The 16,859-nt window shown below is 57.0% G+C and overlaps 5 protein-coding genes across 5 annotated transcripts; 1 reads left to right on the plus strand and 4 right to left on the minus strand.

Moving 5' to 3' along the window:
- The first annotated feature begins 708 nt into the window (after positions 1-708).
- Positions 709-1,729, plus strand: MYCTH_2298524 (uncharacterized protein). Its single transcript, XM_003660289.1, has 4 exons — positions 709-973; positions 1,037-1,122; positions 1,190-1,280; positions 1,383-1,729. Exons 1-4 carry the CDS (start codon positions 910-912, stop codon positions 1,718-1,720), a joined length of 579 nt encoding a protein of 192 aa, XP_003660337.1. The 5' UTR covers positions 709-909; the 3' UTR covers positions 1,721-1,729.
- A 35-nt stretch (positions 1,730-1,764) lies between these two features.
- On the minus strand, positions 1,765-3,342 carry MYCTH_2298528 (uncharacterized protein). The gene is made up of 5 exons (XM_003660290.1): positions 3,114-3,342; positions 2,933-2,997; positions 2,553-2,813; positions 2,271-2,405; positions 1,765-2,184 (listed from the first exon to the last, which is right to left on the minus strand). The coding sequence occupies exons 1-5, from the start codon at positions 3,190-3,192 to the stop codon at positions 1,957-1,959; spliced, it is 768 nt and encodes a 255-aa protein (XP_003660338.1). The 5' UTR covers positions 3,193-3,342; the 3' UTR covers positions 1,765-1,956.
- A 489-nt stretch (positions 3,343-3,831) lies between these two features.
- On the minus strand, positions 3,832-8,576 carry MYCTH_37094 (uncharacterized protein; the record flags this gene model as incomplete). Its single annotated transcript, XM_003660291.1, has 3 exons — positions 3,832-7,164; positions 7,399-8,297; positions 8,366-8,576. The coding sequence occupies 3 exons, from the start codon at positions 8,574-8,576 to the stop codon at positions 3,832-3,834; spliced, it is 4,443 nt and encodes a 1,480-aa protein (XP_003660339.1).
- A 1,179-nt stretch (positions 8,577-9,755) lies between these two features.
- MYCTH_2298531 (uncharacterized protein) lies at positions 9,756-11,956 on the minus strand. Its single transcript, XM_003660292.1, has 4 exons — positions 11,660-11,956; positions 11,523-11,606; positions 11,301-11,463; positions 9,756-11,244 (listed from the first exon to the last, which is right to left on the minus strand). Exons 1-4 carry the CDS (start codon positions 11,752-11,754, stop codon positions 9,931-9,933), a joined length of 1,656 nt encoding a protein of 551 aa, XP_003660340.1. The 5' UTR covers positions 11,755-11,956; the 3' UTR covers positions 9,756-9,930.
- A 3,326-nt stretch (positions 11,957-15,282) lies between these two features.
- Positions 15,283-16,680, minus strand: MYCTH_2298535 (uncharacterized protein). The gene has a single exon (XM_003660293.1). The coding sequence runs from the start codon at positions 16,654-16,656 to the stop codon at positions 15,391-15,393; it is 1,266 nt and encodes a 421-aa protein (XP_003660341.1). The 5' UTR covers positions 16,657-16,680; the 3' UTR covers positions 15,283-15,390.
- Positions 16,681-16,859: the final 179 nt, after the last annotated feature.

Below are 16,859 nucleotides of genomic sequence, written 5' to 3' on the forward strand. Positions count from 1 at the left end.
GGTGGTGAAGTCCTAGCAACGGCGAGAGCTGTCAGTCGCGGAGAACCCTCTTGAACCTTTCCCGCCCGTCGATAACGAGAAAGACAGTCTCGCACCTCGTAGCGTTTGATCTTTGCGATCTCCTCCTCTATCTCGTGTTGCGCTGCAACGCCTTCTCCATCGGCAATCTCGCCGCGCTCGGCGATGGACACGGCGGACGAAAGTCGAGAGCTCACGGATGGCCGTAGAGAGCTCACCGAGGTCCGCCGCCGCTCGTGCGGGACAACGGAAAGCGATGTGGACCGCGATGGGACATCCATGGCGCCCCTCCTCTGGCCGCCTGTCGGGTGTTTTGTTCACGGGTGTCGCATTGGTATTTTTGATTCGGCCGGCCTTGGCGCTGTCGGCGTTGGTTCTCGAGCGATATCCGGGTCACCGTCGATCGCACCGACCTCGCTGCTTGCCGCGAGGCTGAAAGGAAGGCGGCTTGTTGCTCAGCTCTGGCAGCCGGCCTATGACAAGTATGTACATACAGTACCTGTATGTATGTAGTGTAGTGTAACACTAACTAGCGTAGCGAACCCGGGCAGTCAACGTGGGGGCAGGCAAACCCGCCCGGATATACTGTGTAAAGTACCGTGTAGAGTAACGAAGCCATGTGGGTCCCATTCCAACCGCGTCTCACCGCGTCCACTTTAAATGGTTCTTGGACCCCTTCCATTTCCTAAACCAGCTTCAAACGGCCTGAAGATAGCGTCGTCACTGATCACCGTCTGAGTTGAATTTCGAGACTTCGAGAAATAGGCCATAATTTCTCTGATATCGGGCCGGCCACCGACCAGACCTTCCTCTCTCTCCCTCAAACTCCCGATTCGTTTCTTCCTCCGAATCGACTTCTTTGACGGAGGTTCCCTAAATCCATCAAGCACGATGCCATACAACACAACGGCGATCCCTCCTCGGAAAGAAGTGACGGGCCAGACCCAGTTGCCGCGTGGGTATCGACCGAGTACCAGTCTGGCGAACCTTTTGTTGACTGACACACGCATGCCCCCAGTTACGAGAGTGAAGAAGATCATTGCAGTCGACCCTGACATCACCGTCTGCTCAAACAATGCAGCCTTTGTCATTACCCTGGCGACGGTAAGCCAGCCCATTATTTTTGGTCGTCGCACCAGCAACACGATGGCTGATCCCGGGGATCGAATAGGAGATGTTCGTCCAGTACCTCACTGGCGAGGCCCAGAACATGGCCAAGCTGGAGCGTAAGCCTCGACGGAATATCCAGTACAAGGACATGGGTAAGCCCCCCCGCTTCCCCCCCCACTTCTCGCCTTACCTCCCCGCCTCTCGCTCAGTAGCCATCCTGACGAGGAGGGAAAAAAAACATACAGCCAATGCAGTCGCCCACAAAGACAACCTCGAGTTTCTCGAGGACGTGATCCCCAAGACGGCCTCATATAAGGAAGTCAAGAGCAAGGCCGCAGCGGCGCGTGCACGAATCAACGGCGAAACGCCCGCCGCGACAGCGTCGGCCGAGGCGGACCGGCCGACAGACGGCTTGCCCAACGGCAAGAGGTCAAAGTCCATCATTAACGGCTCCGCGCCCTCGGCAGCAACCAACGGCGCATCGCGGGGTAGGGTTCAGTCCTCTGACGCCGCGGACCCTAGCGATCAGCTAGAGACGGAGATGAGGCAGGCACAGCAACATCACGATGGGGATGTGGACATGACGGGTTAGAATGCCAGCGTAACGCCTTTGCGTTGTCCGGCTTCAGGATTAAATTGAGGGCTATTTATTCGTCGACCACGCCCCTGCCTCTTTCTTTCTTCCTTTCCTTCTCCCAAGTTTTTCAATCCATACAGCCAACTCCAAAAACATAATGTAGACGCGTAAACCCGACAAATGTGCTTCGTTACCTTTGTCACGCAATCCCCAAGCCCGGGGGCCCCTCCCATCACGGCCGTGTCACTCGTTCACTCTTCCATCGAGTCCTCCACCATGACTCCCGGCGGCAGCCGCCCTTCATTGAGCGCCTTCTCCAGCCTGATGATCTCCTCCAGGCTGTCGGCCTTCTTGATCATCTCCTGCAGCTTCTTGCGTTCCTTGTCGGTGAGCTTCAGCCGCGACAGCTTCGACCCTTGCCCAGGGGCCGGGCCGTTCGTCGCGCCCACGTCGAACGTCTTGGTCTTGATGCCCATGATCTGTATAGCATTGTCAGCATTCCGCCCCCCCCCTCATACCCTCATTTCTGTTCCGGAAAGAAAAACAGCCAATCTTTCTCTCTCACCTGTGAAGCCAACTCGGTCGGCGCCTCAGCCGTCCCAAACAGCTCCTTTGCCTTGTTCCGCTCGGCATCCTTGACTTTCTGGTAGTCGAGGAACCGGACCGTGGGACACCGCCAGAGGACCCAGTACCGATAATGCTGTGTCAGATAGATAGACACTGGTCAGCCGACTCCGACTCGCCTATTTGTCCTCAAGCCACGAACCCCAGCTTCCGAAAAGAAGAAGGAAATGAAAAGAGAGAGAACAAAAAAGAAACAAAAGAAAAAGAACGGAGCCCCACGTACCTCCTTCTTTGTCACCGGATTGTCCATCAGCACGAGGTGCGTCAGCCGCGGGAACTTGCCCAGGACGTCCAGGTCCGCCAGCTCGTTGAGGTTGTTGCTCGTCAGCACGAGGTTGCGCAGGCTGGGGATGGCGTTCGGCAGGGTCGGCTGGATGGTCGTGATGCGGTTGCGCGCGAGCAGCAGCGTGCGCAGGCGCGGCGACAGCGGGAAGTTGCCCAGCACTTGTATGTCGTTGTCGGTCAGGTCTATCGCGTCGTGCGGCTAAAAGGAGTAGAAAGAAGTTGGTCAGACGTGTCTCTGTTCAGCATTCGGTTTCCCGGGGCGGGGGGGGGAGCAGTCGAGCAGAGAGGGAAAAGAGAAAGACAGAAAAAACAACTTACGCCGGCGACACCCAGGTTCTCGATCGCGGGTATTCTATGACCTGTATTGCGGCGCGAACCGAAAGATAAACACACCGTTGAGATTATCCGTCCATGATTGGGTTTTCTTTGATGGTCACAGCTCGGAAAGCCTTGATTGGAACAAAGATCAATGTGCAAGTATCTGCTCTTTTCAACGCACCTCGTAGATCCAGCTCCCGCTCCTTGAGCGGGTTGAGGTAGGAAAGGGAGTTGTTGATGAGGTCTGCCGTGAGCCTCATCTTGGGATAGTGATTCCTTTCCTTTTGTTTCCGGGTTCGATCGGCAGGGCTCTCGCTTCGTTTGCAACCGGGGGGGCTCGTCAATCGCCACAAAGATCGGAGTCGGCGCAATTCGTCGTCGCTATCAGGGTCGCGGTTTGGGAATGCGATTCCTCCTCCGCCCGGATCGCAAGTCCACAAGGCCGAGCAAGAAATAATGTGGGGTTCTCCAAGCCAAGACCCTAACCCTGTAATAGCTTCAGACCTACAAAGGTTCAGTCTTTTGTCTTCTTCCCTTTTTACAATATTTGATTGACAAGCCTGCTGCATGCCGTACGAATCAATCGTCTAGGAATACATTAGTTGTCTATTACTGTCCGATGTCAATAAGGCGAGGGCCCCGTAGCGAGAACCCACCCCCTCAGGGGTATTACCTCAGACCCTGAAGGAAACCGGATCTTACCTTATGACCATCGCAACAACAAGGTACCTATGAAGGAACAAAAACAGAACCGATTGCGCCAGTTTATCCTACCCTCCACCCCCCTGAGGTAAGTTCTTCGACCTCGCCCCTCAAATCCTCTTTCTAAAAAAAATTAAAAATAAATTAAAAAAAAAAACACCACTCGAGGACTCAAACCCCAGCACAACACAGCTTCTTCATTGGAAAACAAACACAACACCACTCCTATCCGCCGAGACCGTCATCATATAGGGAGACTCCAGCACAGCCACATCCACTACGGCATCCAAGTGGCTTCTCAACAGCTGCTGCTGGTCCAGAGACATCACCGTCGACCTGGGCGCCCGGTGACGGCGCGCACCACCACCACTACTCCTCCCCGTCCCGCCGTTCGCCGCAGAGCCCGACGCCGGTGCGCCGCCGACCGGCCTGGGCCACCGCTCCGTGTTTAGCGTCATGGACGGGGTGAAATGGCTGGCGGTGAAGGTCGGGCGGCCCTCGTCCGGGCGCAGGCCGCTGAAGACGACGCTATTTTCGATGCGCGACAGGTCCCAGAAGCGGAGCTTCTTGTCGGCCCCGGCGGTGATGATGAAGGCGTGCCGAAGCTCCTTCTCCTCGTCCACGGCGCCCGTGCCGACGGCCATGGCACGCACGCCGCGGTCCGTGTTGCCCACCGCCACCGGCTCGAGGTCCGTCGCGAACCGGCCCAGCATGCCCTCCGGCCAGTCCTCGTCCACCTCCCAGGCCTCGTACCCTTTGGGGCCTTCCTTGTTGCCGCCCACGCGGTAGATCTCGCGGCACAGCGTGCGCTCGAGGTCCCAGACGGTAACCTCGCCTTGGCCCGTGCCGCCGGCGACGCACACCCACTTGCCCCGGCCCTTGGTCGGGTGGACCGAGAGGCGGTAGATGGAGCCCTTGCCCGGAACCCCCCAGGCCTTGAGGCGCATCTTGAAGCGGAGGTCCCACAGATCGAGCACGCCGTGCGAGGTGCCCAGGAGGAGCCAGTTGCGCCGGCGGTCGACGCAGAAGCAGGTCGGCGTCCCGTGGTGGACCGGGTTCTCGAGCTTGTAGAGGAGCGTCATGGTGCGCAGGTCGATGCCGCGGATGATAGACTTGTTGGTGGCTAGGATCAGGACTGAGTTGCCGTCCCGCTTAAAATGCTCGCACCACACGGCGTGCTCGCCCTCGACGAGCTGATACTCGCGCAGGAGGCGCAGTCGCGGGTACCGGAAGTTGATGCCGCTGAGGATCGTGTCGACCTTGACCACATGCACGCTGCCGTCACTTGCGCAGCTGACAAACGTGTGGGTGTTCTCGATGAAGCAGAGCGCGAGCACCCTAGCACCGGCGGCGTGTTTGTGCGTGAGCCGTGACCGGTGGGTGATGTTGCGCTCCAGTCGGGCCGTGTCCCAGACCTTGACGCACCCGTCGTCGCCGCCCGTGAGGAAGAATTGGTGGTCTGGAGAGACGACGATTCGGTTGATCGCTCCGACATGCTCGGAGAATGTCGCGACGAGCTTGCCCGACGGTCTCCAGGCATCCTCGATCGTTTGCGGCGAACCCGTCGACTTGTTGGATTTTTGCCGCGCGATCGGTGTGACCAGTGGGCCATAGTCGTAGATGTCATGGGGGTATCTGTCGACATACATCTCATCTAGCATCTTCAGAATGTTTGGGTCATTACCCGTGTACGTGTGGTTGGCCCGCGGTCGCGTATTGGCGTAAATCAACGCCGATTCCGCGTCCCGCGGGGAAGCTTTCCGCACGGTAGCCTGGCTGAAGGGCCCTTCGACCTCGCCGAACGCGTTGGCCTCCGTCGTGCCGGTCTCCGGACCTGACTTCCCGCTGTCTTTGCGGTTCATAAGATTTATGGCGCTCGACTGCTGACGTAAGCTCCTCCGCGCCGCATAAGGAGCCTCGTTGATCGAGCTATCGTCATCCACGGGCGACAGCGTGGCGGCTTTGCCGTGGGTAAGGGAGGTTCGCCGGGGCGTAGCCCTTGAGCCTTCCCCGCGTCCAATCGCCGAGGAGATGGTCGACTCGTCCTCCAACAGCCGTCTGCTATCTGTAGACACGGGCGAGAGGTCGTCCCGCGTCCCGAGCCGGGACCGGTGGTTATTCAGGGCCGCTCGCCGCTTCTTGCCAATCGGGTCATCGATCGACCTGGATGCGTCAAGAAGTGCATCTCTTATGGTCCGAGGGGCATTGTCGTCTTGTTCGGGAGTGACGACTTGCTGAACCGGTGTGCTCTCGTCAAATATAACGGTCTGAGGCCCGATACCCAGGCTGCGGAGCGATATGATGCTGTTGAGCGCGGTAACATTCACCGCGTCCTGGTTGGCCGAGTTTCTGGCCTTGATCTGGCTCAGCCTCCAAATAAACTCCCTGAGCGCGAGCAGCTTTGGCTCGTCTTCCGGAGCAAGCCCCAGATTCCGCAGCTTGTTCAGCCACTGCTCATCTTCTTCGTTCCTGGTAGCCTTAGCCAACGCTTGAGGGTTGGAGTCCGCTCTGGCAGACATTGGCTTAGAGACAGCGTCGCGTAGTTTCCTGAAGGGCTTCCAGAAATCCCCTCGGTCGGTCTTCGAAGCCCATAACAGGGCCTGGTCGAAGACTGACCGAGATAAAGGCTTCTGAAGTGCCTCGAGAAGATCGAGCTCGGAGAAGTCCGGGAGCCGATGTGACTTTAGATAGGGCGTCAGCAGCGGCATTACTTGCACCCTGAAAAACGCCGGGCTTAAGAAACGCTTCCCGCTTGAGATGAACTCGGCGGCGGACTCGCGAATCCAAATGTTCGGATGCATGGTGAACCTCCCAACAATGCCGATCAGCTCTAGATAGGTGTGTCTGGTCAGAAGACCAATATTTGCCAGCTCAGCTAGCGCATGAAGTGCCCCTTGAACCACGTGTTCCTCTGGATCAGTGATGGCCTGAACCATGAGCGGCAGCATGAATTTCTCCAGGTTGTTGCTGCCCAGGAACGTCGAAATGCCAACAATGGTGTCGAAGAAGGCGCACTTGAGCATCCAGTCACGATCGTTCAAGTAGGTATTCAGATGTGTGAGAATGATGTCATTCGCCTGGAGAGCACCAAAGAAGATGCACAGGTCAGGGACAGAGGTAAGGAAAGCTCGCCGGACGAAAGGGTCCGAGTCTTCAATGAGCGTCTTGGTATGGACTTCGAAAACCTCGACCAACTCCCTGCGTGCATCGTCAAACAGTCCGGCGAAGCCCGCCTCTGCCTCGATGCCCGGCTCCACCTCGGGGTCGGCGAGGGCCGCAGAACCGTCTGCGCGCAGCGCTGCGGCCATTGCCAGGAAGCGGTCGGCAGCGATGGCTAACTTGCCGAGACAAGAAGCGTACGTAGCCCGGACGATGGGGCTGGGTACCCTCTGGCTATCCAGCAGGAGGAGCGGCTCCATTCGCGGCATGATGTAGTCGAGGAATATCTGCGAATTCACCGGGGTGATGACCTTGACGAGGTCGAGCAGTTGCGTAATAGCACGGACCGCGGAGACCACGACCAAGTCGTTCTTGTCCCTGAGCAATGAAACCAGGTACGGAAGGACACGGTCCAGCCTGGCCTCGTCCGTCAGGCGCTCGGCGAACGCGAGCAGAATATCGCATGCCTTGACCCTGGCCGTGGCGTGTGCGGTATTCCGCAGAGACGAAACCACCAGGGTCAGGAAGATGAGCGTCCCATCGTCCGCAGTCGGCTGTTTATCGGCAGAGACATAGTGCTCGTTGTTCGGTATGTTCAGACGCACTGGGAAGTTGCCCAGCCCGAGCCTGGGAGACAGCTGTTGCTCCTCGACGCGGCTTTCCCCGTTCTGGTAGCCGAGAAAATACGCGATCTTGTCGAAGTCGAGCCATACCCGTTCGATCCGCTGGTCTGCTTCGCTGGCGCTCCTTGCAGTCCCTCCCCCGGCGTACTGGGCAGACGATATGTCTGTGATCAGTTCCATGTACTGATGCAGGAAGCTGTAGAAGTATTCCGGAAACACCTTCCCCTTCCAGAAGTCCAGGTACTGCTCGGCCGAGTATCGCTTCTGCGGATCGAGCTGGATCATCTGCGTAATCATCTCGCGCAGATCCTTATCCGGGATCTTGCTCAGGTGTGTTATTGCGGGGTCGTATTCGCCCTTGCGGTATGAGTAGAGCTGGCTCAGGGTGAAAATGGGCGTCTCGAGGAAGAGCTCGGCTATGACACAGCCGGCACTGAATACATCCATGGCCCAGGTCACCTTGGCGTCCGGGTCGGCCTCCTCGCCCGGGGGTAGAAACCTCTCGGGCGCCAAATAGCACGTTCTCCTTCCCGAGGTATCGAAAAAGTAAGAAAAATCGCCCGGGTTGTCCTCGGGCAACATGACACGCTTGAAAGACGAAGAAAAGTCAGAGAGGTACAGCCAGTTCCACGACGTCACGAGGATGTTTTCCGTCTTGATGTCTCCGTGGTACACGCCCTTGTTATGGCAGTCGCGTAGTGCGCACAGGAGCTGGAATGCCAGCCACTTCTTCTCGATGTCCTCCAGAAACGGTCGGGTGCTAAGGCGGTCGTACAGAGAGCTGTAGAGGAACTGCCGAACAAGGTATCCGTTCGTCTCGGTTTCAATAGCGCGCTGGTACGGGAGGGCGTTGGGTACGTCGCTAAGAAGTCGTCGCTCGCCTAAATCAAGAGACCAGAATCAGCACGGCGTGCGGGTCGCAGCACATCGGTCGGGACGGCGTTCTCACGGATGATTGCCTGCTTGTATTTGTCCAGCGACATGGAATACGGCTTGATGAGGACCTTGGCCATGACGACGCCATCGTGGTGCCGCGCCCGGACGCCCTTCATGAACCCGCCGGTACCGACCGACCGTTCGTAGACAAGGTCCGCGAGCTCCGGCACGTCGATACCGGGCCCTCCGACCCGGGGAGTCGCAAGTGAAAATCCCTGTCCCATTTTTTTTCCTCCCGTTCTCACGGCTCCTTAATGGCTATCTCAAACTCCAGCTAGCTTGGGATAGGTGTCGGAAAGACGTAGCACATCTTGGTTCGCGCCTCGTCCGTGCGGGCTAGACTCGCAATCGCGGGGTTGGCACTAAGTCGGCCGAGCGTGCATGCAATGACCCGTAAATCGCTAGGTATTGTACGCGTTTGAGCGACGAGTCGGAGCGGGTGCGATGAGCTGTAACGGCCGAACCTTCGTCAACGCCAAAGCCACCCCGGAGTCGGACAAACACAAGCCCAGTGCATGTGAGAGCTTCGGTTGGAGCTTAGTTATACTCGGAGTTGATCAGAAGGTCCCAGCTTGCCGCCTGGAGCTTGCTACTCAGCCAATCGATCCGCTTCAAGATAAGATAAGCCCTACCGTGCATGCGCAGTCCCACCAAGATCCAGTAATCCGTACACTCCAGACCGCGTAATAAGGATCCATATGGAGAAAGGAGTACGAAATACACTACGGATCACAGCGGGGCTCCACCAATGCATTGAACGACGTCGAACGAGCGCCGAAAAGCTCACGCAAGGCTTGGACTTGGAAATCTTGACCACATGCGGTACACACAAGGAACTCGGCGGAATGCAGAGATGGATAACTACTCAAATTCAAACCGCCAGCGTAACTTTGACTTTTTGGAATCTAACTAAAGAAAACTGTGTCTCTACCTGTAGACGAAGAATATCTGCAAAGTCTCCGTGGGTATGTAGTGAAATGCCGTGGGCACTGGCTTCAGCTTCGAGTTGATGCTGCTCGCTCGAAAGCCGCGCATCCAGGCCCGTCGCGTCTTCCGCGAAATCGCACTCCGCACCCCTCCCCCTCTTCCCAACCGTGAGGTTGGGATGTTGCACACCAATGGCTTGATCAACAGGCCTCAACCGTTACCACACCCTAAGGAACCCTTGAGGACGAATCCCGGGTATACTTCAGGTACGAAATGGAAGTGTAATGCGTCTAGCCCTTGAGCGGAGGTGGATGTAGTCGTTGATGTAGTGTCACCACGGCGACGCTTGGAATGCAGTCGAAGTTGGTTCCGAGGCATAGAACGCCGTAGCCGAGGCGACTTTCAACGCCGGAAGACAAAAATAAAACGTAACGAGAAACAAAAAAATCCCCTTCATACGCGAGCATACAGGGGCTGAGCCCAGTGGCAGCTCCGGAACCGCTTGAACTCCCAATGAGACAATAGCAAGAGTGGTGTAAGCTCCCCAACGCCGTAGAACAATGCCGCACGAAAACAGGGAGGCCTTCATCGAGCATGATCGGGAAAAGGGATCGAGAACTGAGTCATCATCATAAGCCGCGCACCTAGCGTTCATGCCGCTGTCGTGTACGGATTTGCGCTGGACGTGTCGGTTGACCCGTCGCCTTCGAGGGTCTTCCTCCAGTGCTCCGGCAAGCATACGCAAACCAACGGGAATGCCTTTATCTCGCCGCGGACGGGTGGCGAATCGTCGCGGACTCTCGCTGACGTGTTCGACACTCCGCTATCCCTCTGAGCTTGTCGGCGGGCCTCCCACTGCTCGGCGCGTTCGTCCACCATGACGCCCGTAGCCCAACCATCATCCCATATGCCCACGACCTTGAGCATGTCGCCCCTCTCCAGTTGGAATTCGTCACTCGCCCGCGGCTGATACGCCCAGAGCACGGCAACCCGGTCGCCAGGGTGGATGTCGTCTTGGGAATAGTAGTCCTTGAAGAACGGCAGCTGCTCCGACTGCTGGCTCGCCACTCCTTGTGGCGACGAAATGCCGCCAGAGCTGGGCGACTGGGGATCCTCGCCCGCCAGCACAGAACCACTAGAAAGCGAGCCATTCCTCCTCAACATCGCCGGCGGCGGCCGGAGCACACCAGCGACACCACGCTCCGATGCCACACTGCTCCCAAAGCCATCTGAAGACGAACGATCATCGCCCCTCCTCCTGCTTCCACGATACCCCCCTGCTGTTCCGGGAACAGAGCCATGCATGTCCCGGGCGGTGTGGCGCGAAGGCGTCTCGTGCGATTGTCCTTCAAGCGCTGACATCCGGGCGACCCTGCCTCCAGGTAGCACATCGAACCCATTGCTCGTGCTGCTTTGTCCCATCTGCGATGTCGTTGGCCCCTTTCGAGCGGGCGAAGGCTGGTTGAAAATGCTCCCCTTCTGACTGCCACTTCTCCTCCTACGGCAGACAAGGATCCCGAAAACGAGCGCCGCGATAAGCGCGGCACCCAAAACGGAGCCGACAACGATGCCGGCAGTCTGCCTTCCAGAAAGACCGCCACCGCCGGAATCCTGATCCGGGTCCGGCTTAACTGTTGCTGTGACCGTGGGGAGAGTGATCGGCGTGATTGTTGGGAGGACAACCCCCGCGCAGCGCGTCTCAGCATCGGCGCCATAGCAGCAGGTATCGGTGGAGTTGATCCCACCCTTGGCGCAATAGGAACACAATCCTATCGTACTGTTGCCATACCCGCAGTTATCGGGCTCGTTCGCGTAGCCCGGAATGCAGTCTCGAGACGATAATGAGCTATCAGGCAGGGCGCAATTGGTGAAGTCTGCCCTGATTTGCGACTGCGCATTGCTACCAGGTTTGGGGCAAATAGAGCTGTCAGATAGGAGGTACGCCTCGGCTTGCGCAAACTGGGCCTAGAGAAAGCGTCAGACGGGAGACAAGACAGTGGTCAGGAAGCAGCAAAACTCACGCATGTGTCTGCGCAGACTGGACGAGATTCTTCTGGGGAAAGGTCGCAGGCCTCGATGGAATTTTGAACTAAGGCATTACAAATTACCGTGGTAGTGTAGCGAGCATAGATGTCGCTGGTGTTGGTGTAGTCGATGCCTTCGCAACCAAGAAGGCCCGAGTATCTGCTGGAATGTTAATTGCCATGATCTCTGAGCCATCTTAAGCTAATGGGGACACTCACTTTTCACGAACGTACTCAGTTTGCACGTAGGACATCAACAGCGCGTCGAACGTCTCAACGCTCGAGGCGAACTGTATGAAAGGACTACAGAGCAGTTAGTCCCGGTCATATCGACAGAGATACTCTTCATCACTTACAACAACCCCACCAGATGTGTGTCCTTGATGGACACGGAGGACTCCTGAAAGGCGGAGCATGCCTTGGATCCCTGGAGCGATAGGCAGGAGGCCATGGCAGCGGAAGGCGTGTTTGGCAAGAGCGCGAGAACGATGCTCCTCGTACTTGGGCGTCCTGGCCTACCCTCCCTTGCCGGTGATGATTGCTACGTCCTTGACGAGGCCCTCGCGAGTTTACGTCCAGTGTTATCTCGGTCGTGGGTCCGTTTAGAAAAGGTTATTGTTGGTTATGTCGGTAGGATGCTCTGTGCATGATCTCCTTTTGGGTCTATGACAGCGCTCCGGCACGCGAATTCTAGGAGAGCAGCTGGGAGCCCGTCTGCGGTGCAGTAGCAAGATGAGCTGCTTGGCGTGACGTGGCGAAAGCGAGCTTGTTGTCGGAGCACCCTCAATGTTGTGTACGGACCGTGAAACGGACCACACTCGAGCACACAAACACCAAGCCGACGTGTTTATCCGCGATGCGAGCTCACGCAGAGAGAGATAGGTTACCGTGCAAGCTGCAAGGCCGGGGCGAGAGTCGACGTATCCAGTTCGTAAAAAGCGACAGCAATATCCGCTTTTGTCGAGGGAGGGAAGTAGCAGCTCCGACCTTGATTAATCAAGGGGAGCAAAAACGGGAAGAGGTCGGCGGCAGGCGAAAGGAAGACGGGAAGTGGAGTTTTGCACCACAGTCGCGAACACCGACCGTTGCGAAAGGAGCGACTGCGAACTGCAGGAACGGGCGGTTCAAAAAAACGCGGTATGGCCCGGGGGGTGGGACGGGGGGGAGCTGCCACGGCCCGAGGACAAAGGAGGGGAAGAGGTCGGACGAAACGAATGAAAAAAAGAACGAGAGCAAGAAGTATCAAGTAGAAAACCGTGGGGTCTAGAGTCACCCCTCAAGACTTGACGAAGCGGATGAGTAGAATCGAAGAATGGATGGAAGCGTGCCTGTTCGGGGCGTTCAGCAGAGTCGAGCAAAACGAAACGGGAGATTGGTGACAGACCCACGACCCAATTTCGCTTGAGGTTATCATGGAAGGTCTGGGCATGACTTTACCATAAAAAGTTAGCATTTACAGACCCCTGTTTGGTATTACCCTGTAAAACCTCGGGCTCGTGGCTTGGTGTGTCTCAAACACTAGGACTTGAAAACAGACGGTTGGTGCGGCCTTTGGCTCGCGATTGGAGGCGTTAGCGGAGGAAATAGTTGGATGAAAGCATGAATGGCAGGTTATAGCGCGCAATGGTTTGAGACAACGTAGCGTATAAGAACTATGTTATATGGTCAACCTGGACACATTGAGGCCAGGACCGGCTTGAAAACTTGAAAATAGCAACAAAATAATAGGATTTGTCAGGCCAGAAGAGACGGGACAAAGTCTCGCTACTGAACATTCTCTAAAGATAACAAAAGTTGAGGTGTGTCTCACGTAACCCATCGTTTCCTGTTGACAAGAGCTAACCGGTTATTTGTTTTGCGCAACAGCAACAGGTCGAAGAGGTTTTGTGTGAGCAGTGGCTAGGTCAGGGCTACGACTGTCGCAACCTATGCTCCAAGCCGTGAGTTCGGTGTGGATATTCGGGTTACAGGACGTATATGCAGAGTTACATGGTCAACAACGCAGTAACAAACTCATGAGATTTTATAGCATCTAAACCGCGTACCAGGTAGCTTACGGGTACGAATTGCTGAGTTTTTGGATAGCTCAGCTACTTCGCGTGTACTGTGTAATGCCACCCATTTTCTTCCTCCCTGCGCTTGATGAATTGGTGGAGCTGGGGAGCTTTGGCTTTTTGGGGGTCCGGGGTAGAGAGCTCCAGAGCGACCCGAGGTGGGTCCGCACATGGCTGTGGACCCTCGGGATCAATTGCACTAACTGGCCAGGGTTGAGGGATCTTTGGAACTTGCCGAACGAGGTCCATCCAACCGAGACGCGAAACAGCATCTCTCGGGTTCGTACATGTTCTGTCTCAATCTTCGACAGTCTCTCATTCGGTCGGCGCCTAACGAGTACATAGAGCTACAGAGCACACTGCTTGGTGTGTTCTACCATGATGACCGTTGGCGGCTGCTGGAGTGGTGCCTCAGAAAAGCCCCAGAAAATGTCAATCAGTTCTCTGCTATGACAGGAGAGCGAGGTACTGGGAGAGCAGTACCTGACGGCGTCTAACTGGCGCCTGGAGGTGTTAGGCTGCAAGCCGCCAAACACAAGGGTCGGCAGGAGGCGCCTCCTAACTGCCGAGCTATGACCACTCGTTCGGATTGTTACTTACATACGAAGTAGTACCTCGCTGCATCCCTCGCCGGCTCAAACTGGCCCGTCTTCCCCCCGACCAATTGGGGCAGAACTCGTCCCATGTTGGCCCTGCTCACAACTGATGTCGTTCTTCGAAGAAGATATCACCAGGGCGAGATTTGGGAGACTTGGTTGTGGGCGGGAAGGCCGAGGTTCGCCATTGCCGTCTCTATTCACTCAACCAGCCGATATGGTCCAGTATGTCCCATGTTTTCCGAAAGCGTGGACGCCTGGCCGATGGAACTTGTCAACATGTGTCTCTGGTTCTCACAGTGTTTTACAAGACCATGGCGCTTTCGGATCTCCACTGCCAAATTTAGACTGCGCTGTTGTAGTGTACATACATGTGCCGAAGTACTACACACGAGTAGCCCTAACTAGTGTTATCTATTCTTAGTTTGCTCACGGCCGGGGTTCCAGAGGTCTCAAACATGCGGATATCTCATGCCGCGCTTGCCCGGGAGCTTGATGCGATTTCGCGACTTGATCGTCTGCCTACCCCGACACCGGATTTTCTGGGTGAACGGGCGGTTCCGATGCAAACACTGCATCGAGCCGGGAAACGACTGCAAGGATGGTTCCAGTGTTCAGTTACAGGCAAGGATGTTAACGCAGCGGCAGTCCAGCAATGAATGGCTGGTCAGAGCACCCTGAATGAGGGCCATCAGCAATGCTTCGTCGCAATGCTTTGTCGCAATGCTAGTTGCTCGCCTTGTGTGAGCGCCTAGAGCATGCTGCGGCAGGAGCAACACCATAACTTCTGGAAGGCCCAATGCATCTCCCAATTCTCGATTGCTGATGGCCACATCTGCCCAGATGCATGTGACTTGTATGATACTTCGGAATATTGGGCTGCTGCGACCGGGAAATAATCTGGCATTCATGTCTAAATTTGGAAGGGGCCACTCCCTATGCCACAAGTATGAGAGGGTTCGACTACCTCGCCCTCTCATGATACCTGCGTACGCGCACTTCTCACTGCTCGTTCCAGAAAACTATCAATCTAGCGCTCTGAAGTGCTACCGGATCGAGACATGTCGGAATGTAAGTCAGTCTACTCATCAAAGAGCGATTTGTGTAGAATCTCGTCCTATTAACGTATTGTCGAGGTTAGAGCTCTCATCAGCAACATGTTCGATGATCCAGATGATGTTCGAATTGAGCCCTTGTCTCGGGCAACCCCGGACACGGTGACCCAGAGAGGACCGCTAAAACGGCCAAGAAGGGGACTGCGCTCGCTTCCAATTCTTGATACTACTTGGCCAACCGCCCTTTTCACTCAAGCATTCGTCTCCAAAGTTGCTCAACCCGCCGAGTTTGACGCAGGACAAAAACCCTCCCTCCTGCCTACGGCGTCTCCTCACCTCTTCGTCATCCCCGTACAACTCTCGCTGTGGGTTGAATTATCCGTTAGCCCTCGGTTTCCTTTCTCATCTTCTCTTTCTCTCTCCTAATTTTCTGTTCAATACCAACACAATTGGAAACGGGGCATGGGGGAGAGAGACTGACCAAAGCCTTGTCCATCCATTCCATGTTCGCCTTTCTGACATGACTGCACTGGCTCCCACCGTCGTCGTCATCATACAGGCTGCTCGCGGGCCCGATGATACTCGGCAGGCTCCGATTGCTCTGCCGGGTCGCCGCTGGCCACAGCTCGTTCGGCGGTCCCTCCATGGCACAGCTCTGCTCCGGGAGGTCTGCCCGCCCCTTGCCCTTGGTCCACCAAGTCCCCCCCCTCTTCCTCCTCCTGCCCTTCTTTGCCCTCCCTCTCCTATTTCTTTCAAAGTCTGCGCGCAACACTACCGCGTTGTCTGCCATGGCCATTTCGGCACGCGAGTAGTGCCCCGGGGCCGAGCTCCCGTCGGGGATGTGGAAGCGCCTGTCGAACCTCGACAAGGCGTAAGTAAAGACCACCACCAGTTCCACGACGTAGTCAAAGCAGTAGTAGCACGTCCGGCTGTGGAACCACGCTGGCTGGTCCGCGGGCCGGGTAGAGAAGGCGACCGCCGCCCGGAACGTGGCCCCGACCGCCAGCAGCGTCGCCGTGAAGGTCAACAACGTGAACTTGGTCCTGAAGTGGCCCTCGCCGAACTTGTCAATTCTCGTCTTCCTCGGCACCACGACCGCCAGCGTCACCAGCGGCACGGGTAAGAAGGCGTAGACGGCCAGGTACGTCGCGCACACCAACTGCACTTTCCTCACCAGCTCTCTCTTACCGTCATCATCGCTATCATCACTACTACCGCCGCCGCCACTACCGCCAGCAGCAGCAGCCGCGCCGCCGGACGGCGGAGGCGGGGCGATGAAGAAGCCCATCACCGTGAAGGTGACGACCAGGACGAGGACGACGGCGGCGCTGGCGAAGAGGACCCCGAACAGGGCCGTGACGCTCTTGCTCCACCCGAACAAAGGGTGGTAGGCGCGGACAACGCGCTGCGCAAAGACGAGATTTGTCACAAAAAGGAGCAGGACGCCGGCGGCGGCGAAGATCTGCGCCGCGATGGCAAGGCGCACTACGGAGGTCGCGTCAGCCGGGCGGGATGCCGCCGCCGACTCCGCCGCCGCCCACGCGATCCGCAGCGCCAGCGCGACCACGCGTGCCGCGCAAAACACCATCAGCAGCGCGCTGAACAGGAACTTGTAGCTCTGCCGCCGGTTGCGCCGGAATATGGTCATGTTGGCCGCTCCCGCCGCCACGAAGAGGGCCAGGAGCACCCCGCTAACGGGTATGTCGGGTATCGGGGTCGGGACCAGTCCGAGCTGGGCCGTATGCGGGGGATAAGGAGGTCCAGCGGCAGCGGGCGGGGAAGAACCCTGGGTAACAGAGGGAGCGGAGGCTGTCAGCGAGGAGATCCTGGAGTAACGTGGGTTGTATCACT

Source organism: Thermothelomyces thermophilus, chromosome 1 (assembly GCF_000226095.1).
Source record: "Thermothelomyces thermophilus ATCC 42464 chromosome 1, complete sequence".
Lineage (NCBI taxonomy): Eukaryota > Fungi > Ascomycota > Sordariomycetes > Sordariales > Chaetomiaceae > Thermothelomyces > Thermothelomyces thermophilus.